The 8851-nt window shown below is 32.4% G+C and overlaps 1 protein-coding gene across 2 annotated transcripts; it reads right to left on the bottom strand.

The window, feature by feature from the left end:
- Window positions 1-6: 6 nt before the first annotated feature.
- LOC126857546 (chaoptin) lies at window positions 7-8815 on the bottom strand. Of its 2 annotated transcripts, none has more exons than XM_050607055.1 (11): window positions 8681-8815; window positions 6234-6525; window positions 5678-5858; window positions 5264-5411; window positions 4922-5032; window positions 3897-4643; window positions 3236-3384; window positions 2290-3072; window positions 1405-2159; window positions 797-1313; window positions 7-602 (listed from the first exon to the last, which is right to left on the bottom strand). In XM_050607055.1, exons 2-11 carry the CDS (start codon window positions 6288-6290, stop codon window positions 280-282), a joined length of 3771 nt encoding a protein of 1256 aa, XP_050463012.1. In that variant the 5' UTR covers window positions 6291-6525; window positions 8681-8815; the 3' UTR covers window positions 7-279. The 2 variants fall into 2 exon arrangements, with proteins under 2 accessions (XP_050463012.1, XP_050463011.1); XM_050607054.1 differs by having other exon boundaries at window positions 6234-6535; window positions 8681-8726.
- Between the last annotated feature and the right edge of the window lie 36 nt (window positions 8816-8851).

The raw sequence follows: 8851 nt of genomic DNA, 5'->3' as shown, positions 1-8851 counted from the left end.
TTGTATAAAGCACAAGCGGAATCATGTGACAATTATGTTTGTAAATAAAGATTTTTCTCGAAATAAGTGGAAAAAAATAATAATTATTTTCTCTCTCGCTTTTTGCTTTTTATAAAAAATATTTTCTTGTTTTTCGGGACTGGAAAAAAGTAGCAAAAAATATTTTTCACAATTATTTAACTTTATTTTTTTTATCGGTAATCCCTTACATAAAAAATCACATTTAACTTTTTAAAAAGACTAGGCCCAAGAATTATTCGTCGTAATATGAACTTGCCGTTAATTAGCAATGAAAACGAAGATGAAGAATTCGACGAAAGCTAGCCAAGCTGTCGCCAGTCGTTCATAATTTCCTGAACTGAGGGCGGATGCTTGACAAGCGGTGTGCGGAGTTCCTAAAGTTAACAAGACCTTATCGGAAGAATAAGACGGGGTTGTTTCCGTACACACAGCTCGGCCAGCTATGGTCCTCAGTTGTCTGGCATCGGACTGCGATGCCGTGTGAATCTGTCGGGATTCTCTGAGCCATCTGCGAAGCCATAAACTCAGCCACGCAATCTCACAGTCGCATTCGAGCGGATTTCCGGATACCTGAAGTCCACCTGTAGAAAGAGCAAATATTTATATACATATTACAGCAAGTATATATGTAGATATAGTATATAAGTATTTTTTAATAATTTTATAACGTTACAAAATTTAAATTAATAATAACTTTTAATTATTTTTTTTTCCAAATTAATATGTTTACATCCATATTTTTTATTATATTATTTTTATTATATTACAAATTTACCAGCCACCATATTGGTCCCAACAGTCTCCCAAGAAAGATTTCCATAAATTATCGACGGACTCAATTCGTTGATATGATTGTTCCTCAGATCCAGCGTAAGCTGAGACAATCTTTTCGTTAATGATAAAAAAATATCCGATTGAAGCCTTTGAACGTGTGTATCTTTAATTCTCAATATTAATTCTCCGCCTTCGATAGTAGAGAATGCTTCGGAGGAGATCAACTCAAGGTCGCTTCCGGTAATCGTCAACTCTCTCAACTGTTTCGTAAAGACATTTTGTATTTGATGTCTCAGCAAATGTTCCGTCACCTGAATCTCAACCGTTCGAAGAGGTAGTCCGGACAGCAAGTGACGCAGATGGAATCCGTCGGCTTGAGGCCACGTTTGAATTCGCAGGTGTTTCAAATATTTCAAAGGTCGAAGACAATCCTTGTCCACTAATCTGGTCCGATTTAAATTTCTCAAGTTTAATTTTTCTAGTCTCGGATAACCCAAGAAGCTATCCTTCGTCAGTTCCTGCAAAATCATGCAAACACATTATTTTTTAATATTTTTTTATTCTCTGGAAAAATTAAAAACGTTTTCTCCAATTTTATTTTAATTTTACCTCGATAGGATTGCCAGATACGTCGAGCTCTCTCAACAAGTTCAATCTAACACCGGGCATTAATGTCAATGAGTTATTTACTAACAAAAGAATTTTTAAACCCTCTAGATATTGAAATTGTTTGTCAGTGGTTTCGTCAACATTGTTGAAGGATAGATCCAAGATATTTAAATTCGTCAATGGCAGTAATGGTATACTCCTAAGGCCGCAACTAGCCATGTAAAGTTGTCTAAGATTTGGCAAGTAATGAAGCAGCTCTTTGAAATTTGCCTGAAGAATATTCTGAGACACATTCAAGCTGAGTAATTTTCCCAAGGAGACGAATGAATTATCTGGCAGTATACTTAGACGATTTTGCGCGAGATCCAGGGATACTAGATGAGAGGTCGGAAAAGCGGTCGAGTCAAGGTGATCCAAAAAGTTTTCCGCCATATTGAGATCTCTCAGAGTGTAGGCGACTTCTAAGAATGACGGTGACGGTACGACGGTGAATTTGTTATGACTGAGGTCGAGAATCTCCAGTCTAGTACCCTCGAAAACGTCTCGCGGTAACGATCGAATTTTGTTGTTCGACAGATTCAGGATTCTCAAACTTTTGAGATTTCTAAATTGTTCGGTCGACAGCTGGATGATTTCGTTTCCGCCGAGATCCAATCGCTGAAGAGATTCTAAACCGTGGAAGGATTGCTTACGCAACGTATCTATCTTGTTATCACTTAGATCCAGAATTTCCAAATGAGGGAATGCGAATGTTCCTGTAAAACAATATATACTAATTATTGAAGAATTTTATTATTTTAGTATATTCAATAAAAAATGTTTTAGCTTCTAAGAATTAGATTTAAAAAATTGCAAGTAAGAAAGAAAAATATTTCTTTTTTTCACCTGAATCAATCGTTGTAAGAAAATTGCTCCGTAAATTTAAGCTTTTTAAATCGGGCGTTCCATAGAATGTATCTGCTGATAAATGACTGATATTGTTAAATCCAAGATCTAATCTGGTAAGATTGTTCATTGTAGATCCTGAATCGACGTACGCGATTGCATTATAGGAAACATTTAACGCAAAGTCGGGGCCACCAATTTCCGCGATAGCAGCCAAATCCAGCACAGTCAGCTTGTTGAATTCCAAGTGAAGGAAACGCAAGCTGGACAAACCGTACAATGAATTTCTCTCCATCTTGTGTATTCTATTGTAAGCTAATGAGATGGTAACTAGTTTCGGACAATCCATAATAGAGCCGGATGTCAAAACTTTTATTCGATTGCCGGTTAAATCAAGAGATAGCAGTTCAGTCAGATTATGAAAACTTGATTCTGGGATCGCTTCCAAGAAGTTGTATCCTAGTTTGACATCTCTTAATTCCGGATGTACGCTTGAGAGGAATATCCTCTCAGGTAAATAATGCAGTCTGTTTGATTCCATGTTAATATAACGTAGTTGTTGGAAGGAGTAAAAGGCAGTCGCTTCGATTGTCTGAAAATTATTGTTGTCTAATACCAGCCAACGAAGATTCGAGAGTGGCCTGAGCGCACGTTGAGGAAAAACATCTGTAGCAAAGGCGAAGCTTAATTCGAGAATGTCTAGACTCTCCTCGATTCCAACAAAACAGTCATCATCAAGTTCCGTCAAGTGATTGAAGGATAAACTGAGCTCCTTTAATTTGCCTAAAAAATAATTATATTAAAGAAAAAAATTCATATTAATGCAATTTATTATTAAGAAAGCCATACGTAAACAGCAAGTAACTTAATCTCAATTAATGACTATGATGTATATCGATTTTATTTCGGGTAAAGTACTTTCGCAATCAATTTACGGGCAACGCACCGGCTCCCTTGAAGGTCTCAGCTTTCAGTTTTGTTAGGATATTGTTCCTGAGCAATAGGATCTCAAGGTCTTCGGCCCATTCGAAATCCCCTGATTCTACGTGAGAGATCTTGTTATAACCGAGATTCAGATGCAGTAGCCTCTGGCATCTGTTTCGAAGATTGATTATCAGATATATTGCATTAAATTTTCTTCCCGCGTTATTAAAATCTTATATTATTATATCATTAGCTTATATCATTAGCTATTTTGCTATGTAATTTATTTTGACCTTTACAATCTCTATTATATAATAAGAAAACTTCTCATACATAAATGCAATGTAAGAATACACGCATATCAATTTACTATTTTTGAAAAGTCATACAGACACATTTTTATGTTGCTAAAGACATTTTACATATATTATTTCTTTTAAAAGAATTTTATAAATATTAAGAACGTTTATATTTTTCTGTAAAAATATTTATTTATTATTTTTAATAATCACGTGTATGCATGCTCAGAAACTTTATTTATTATATTATTGGAAAATAACGTTTTTTTTTTAATTTAATATATATTTGATTACGTTTTTAAAAATCAATTATTATCTTGAAAAATTACTTTTTCAAAATTATCAAAATTTGATCGAAGAATTAATTTTATATAAAAAGAATACCTGGACAAAGCAGCCACGGGCACTGCATCTAGACTGTTAGTGGCAAGAGAGAGAGCCTTCAGATGCTCTGCAAATTCTTGAAAGGCCTCACCGGAAATATTTCTAATCTCGTTGTTAGCCAAGTAAAGGTACGACAATGTTCTCAATCGACTAACTGCGCTCGGCACCGCCGGCAAATCGTTGTTTTCAAGGTTCAAATATTCGACAATATCTTCCAGACCGTGAAAGGCTTCGCTGTCAACATTTCTGATACTATTTGACGACAAGTGGATTCTTCTCGTTTCGAGATGATCAAACATTCTGCTGGGTAATGAGGCCAATTTGTTTCCAGCGAGATTAAAGTCCCTCACCTTTAAAGTGCGATTGCTCAAGGTAGGTGTCTTTATCCATTCGATGGAATTCTCGCTAACATCGATTAATTCCAAACCGGAACTAAGAAAATCCGGTAATTCCAGATACTTGAGATCGTTTCCTCTCATATAAAGCCAGGTAAGTTTTTTCAAACCTCCTAAGGATTGCGGAAATTCTTTCAACAGATTATTGTTGATGCTCAAGGTGTGCATGTTCGGTGGCAAAGAATCCTCGGAGAGCTTTTCGATGTTGTTGCTATCTAGATTCAACCACACCAGCGCGGCAAAACTCGAGAAAAGTCTAGGTACTTCAGTGATCGAGTTATCCCCGAAAAATGCGTTCGTCAAGGTCTCTCTGGTACGGCCCCAGTCGCCATCCAATGATGTTAGATGATTGCTAATAATAAACAAATTTCTTGACTACACGTGCATATTAAAAATATCTTGTTTTATTATATCAGTTTTTTTATTAAATCACATTTCTTTTGTTAAACTTATTTAAAATGCTAGACTTTAAATAAGGGAATATTACAGAAATAAGAAAATTTGCAATTTTTTTACTTTTATAAGTAAAATAATATATTTTGTTTATATATAAATAAAAATTAGAAGTATAATATAATAATAATATTTTATATAAATATGATATTTTTGAAATAAGTGACTTATTTTTACCTATGCATATTGAGCCAATTTAATTTTCTTAAATCACGAAAAACCTTGAAAGGCACATCCTCGAGAGAGTTGTAGCTTAGGTCCAATGAGCGTAGACTGTCCGTAACACCTCTTACAAGGAAAGCATTAACGGTATTAATCTCTTAATTCAAGGATTTTTCAAAAATTAGTAGCATTAATAAATCAAATTTAAACTTGCAGATATAGTAATCATTTATTTAGAGAAAGTAAGTATAATATTGTGATAATTATTTTATAATAAATTTATTACGTAAAAAATATAAATCTACGTATGTTTTGTTGTTGTATTGTGTTGTACAAAGAAATTAAAAATAAACTTACAATAGAGATTTATCACCTATGCTGGATAACCGGTTGCTCATCAATCCCAAGGCTTCGACACCGGCGGAACTCGCAAGTGCGTCATTATCCAGCACTCGTATCCCGGAGCCAGCAATATCTAATTGCGCCACATAGCTTACTGATACATCTAAAATGTTTTCATATAAGTATGTTAAATATGTTTAATTATATTTCCAAATTTATGCCGATATATGTATACATATATTGTAATATTACTAGCATGATAAGAAAAAAAATATAGACTTATAAAATATTATTGAACATAATAGAAAATGATAATGAGAAGGAAAGCATATATATTTTCAAGATAAAATAATCAAAGAATTTTTTTTTTTTATTTATTGTTAAGAGTGATATTTATATAATGTAAAAAAGATATTGATTTATACGTACCAGGAAATCGTGCGAATGGAACTCCCATGCAACTGATGTCCATCTTCGTGAAATCATCATCATCATCCTGGACCCAACACATGCACATGGTGTTGAATGTGCAAGGAACATTGTAACATTTTATCACGCCGGTCCAAAGAAGAAAGATTAATATATTTGTGAATCGATTCGCGAACGTCATCTATAAATATATATACAACAATTAAATTTTTTAATACAATAAATGCAAAAAATTTATAATAATATGTATTAACGTTTTCCAGCTTATAACATAATTTGCATTAATTTTTGAACACTGTTTTCAATTTTTATTTAATTATTAATATTTCTGTTATAAAGAAGATGTTATAAAGATTTTTTTTTTAATTTTTAAAGTTATATTTATATTAAATGTAATTTGCTTTAATATTAGAGATCTATATTTGTATAATTAACAATATATTTTTACAACACATTAATAGCAATACATAGCTTATTTTAGACACAAAACTTAAACATGTTATCATTTTAGAAAAACATCACAAAATCATTGGTAAAAAAATTATTTTGACCAGACCTTATTCAGGACTAAGCCCGAGTTACTTCCTGGAGTTCCTCCCCCAGAAACTAACATACGTCAGATTGGCTTCAAAGATGAGAGACTCATTTCAAAATCTTCATCTGTGTTTTCAGGATACTTTCATAACTTCGTTGTTGATCCTGTCCAAGATCAGGAAGCAAACAAAACGCGTCGAGGACTTAGCTGGTAGACGACTTCCAAAGCGCAGGTACCAATCTTTAGAGAGAGCGCAAGCGCATCTCCGGACGAACTTTATGGATCGAAACACGGTAGACAAGTCGCAATAACTCTGATAAAAACTTCGATATTTGAAATACATTTAATATGTATTACATATATATAATAATCTTTAAAATAAATAATTACTAATTTAATTGATAATGAAGTCTATTTGTTATATAAAATAAAAAAAATTAAAATAAAATAAATAAATAATAATAAAATAAAATAAAATAAAATAATCTAAAAAATAATCACGAAATTTTACAACTGTATGTATTTGAAAGAGAAAAAGAGAGAGAGAGAAATAAAAGACTCTGATAAATATTTATACATCTTTGGCTATCAAACTTTCTTTCATGTCTCATGCGAAGAATGCTTTCAGAAGAAATTAATATTCCCTAAAAAACATATATTTTAGAAAAATGATTAGCTAATATATTTTCTCTCTTTCTCCCTTTCCTTTTGCCGATGTGTGAAATATAATATTATTAATATGTCATATATATATGAAAAGACAATCTTTGCTTAAAACTTATCATGGAATTATCTGTGTTAGAAGTATTATGCACAATTTATTATATAAATACTAATGGGATATATACATAGTGTCATTTATGTAACAGAGAATGATTGTCAACGTGAAAAATAATTTAATAATAGATAATAATAAAATATTATATTGATTGATTTATTATCTGGTATTACCGTTAGTAATTTTCAATTCTTAACATATTTATTTTCATACATAATAAGTGTAATTGTAGAGAGTAATAATAATTATAGATTAATGAATAAATAAAATATATTTAAATTCCGGGTAAAAGAGAGAAAGGGAAAGAGTAATTTAACTAAGGGTTAAAAATAATTTTCTCAAATTAGTTAAAACTTGCATTTTATATATTAATACGAGTAAAAGAGATTTGAAGAAATATAACGTTTTTATAAAATATTAGCGATTCAGGAATCGCAACAAAACAAGCAAGAAAGCTGAGGAAACATTCGAATAAAAAATGCATATTGAGCCATCAATGAAACTCGTTTCTCCGCAAATGTATACAAAATGGAATTCGGTACATGGTTCCTGATAGGAGTCTGGGTCGCACCTGCCAGGTAGACGAAAAGAGAGTTCGAAAGGAAGACAGAGAGAAAGAGAACACGAATAGATAGAAGGAAAAGGAGAACTCGACAGAGATGAGGAGGAGGAGAAGGAGAAACATAAGCTTGTCAAAAAGTGAAAGGTTGTCTGTCTCCTCTATCCCCGCATGATCTGAATCGTCAGTAAAACCAATCTATTTGTCTCCCTTCCTTTTGCTACATCTTCCCTTCTTTCTCTCTTTCTCGCACAGTGTCTCCCCCCGTGTGATCCAATATGAATGTTACTGGCACTAACACTTCTTTCAAACACAGCCGACGATACCATCAACGTGGCGAATGCCAGCTCGTTGATGCCCCGAGGATGATTTTCATTCAAGACTTCTCTCAGTAACACCGAGACGTTAACGCGGCAATTTCGCTCGTTGATACGCGCGATAAAGTGAGTTTTCGTACGTACGTTGAACTAAGGTCTTGTTCTCTTAAGTATCGGAGAAAGAGGTAGGACTGTTATACTTGAATTGATTATTAGTTGTTGCCGGAGACTCTCGCTTAAGGAAATGTCACCGAAAAATAATGGGGCAAGTTTTGCTCGGACTTAGATACTAGTTTAAAAGTGAAATATTTTGCAAAAAAAACAGATTGCTTTTTTAAGATCGATATAAGTTACTGAAAGGCAGTGGCAATAAAAAACCGAAAAATATTCCAGGTTACTTGTGTATTTATCTGTGTCCCCGAGTTTTATAAAAAAAGAAAAAAATAATAAACAATACAAATAAAACAAAATTTGAAACGTCGTGTAAATCTAGTCTCCATTTTTTTTTAGGCAAAATTTTATTTTATAATATTTTTAACAATTAATTTTTATTTTGTTAAATCAAGAGTTAAATGCAAAATAAAAGTATAGAAAGAAGGGATAAAGTACTTGTATTAATTCTTTCTTAATTATTTTATTCACTTTTTATTATTATATTTTTACCAAATTAATTTTTTCAAAGTATTAAAAAAAAATTACTATAACATTGATTTTTTTATCATCTCATCTCTCTTCGCTAAACTACATTGAACTTAAGAAGTTGCAAAATAATTATAATTTTATATTTTTCGAGTGTTTATAGATTTATAATTACCTTTGTGTGAACTTTAATACAACAGTGAAAATTTACAAATATAACCTTCCATTCACATATGCGACTGATTCGATTATTTGTGTTCCAAACAAGAGTGACAAATAAAGCGAGCGTGGAAATGTCAGGAATTTTGTTGATCTCGTGATGTATTGCCAAAGTGGCTCTGATCTC

The sequence above is a fragment of the Cataglyphis hispanica genome, chromosome 22, assembly GCF_021464435.1.
Source record: "Cataglyphis hispanica isolate Lineage 1 chromosome 22, ULB_Chis1_1.0, whole genome shotgun sequence".
Taxonomy (NCBI): domain Eukaryota; kingdom Metazoa; phylum Arthropoda; class Insecta; order Hymenoptera; family Formicidae; genus Cataglyphis; species Cataglyphis hispanica.
Note: the sequence above shows the minus strand (reverse complement) of the source record. Positions and strands in the feature narration are given on the sequence as shown.

Excerpts from the sequence above, each read along its gene's own strand:
- LOC126857546 (XM_050607055.1), bottom strand. The coding sequence starts at position 6,290 with ATGTTAGTTTCTGGGGGAGGAACTCCAGGAAGTAACTCGGGCTTAGTC. Across the intron at positions 5,412-5,677 it reads TCCATTCGCACGATTTCCTG|ATGTATCAGTAAGCTATGTG; the intron begins GTACGTATAAAT and ends AAAACATTTTAG. Across the intron at positions 1,314-1,404 it reads TATCTGGCAATCCTATCGAG|GAACTGACGAAGGATAGCTT; the intron begins GTAAAATTAAAA and ends ATGATTTTGCAG.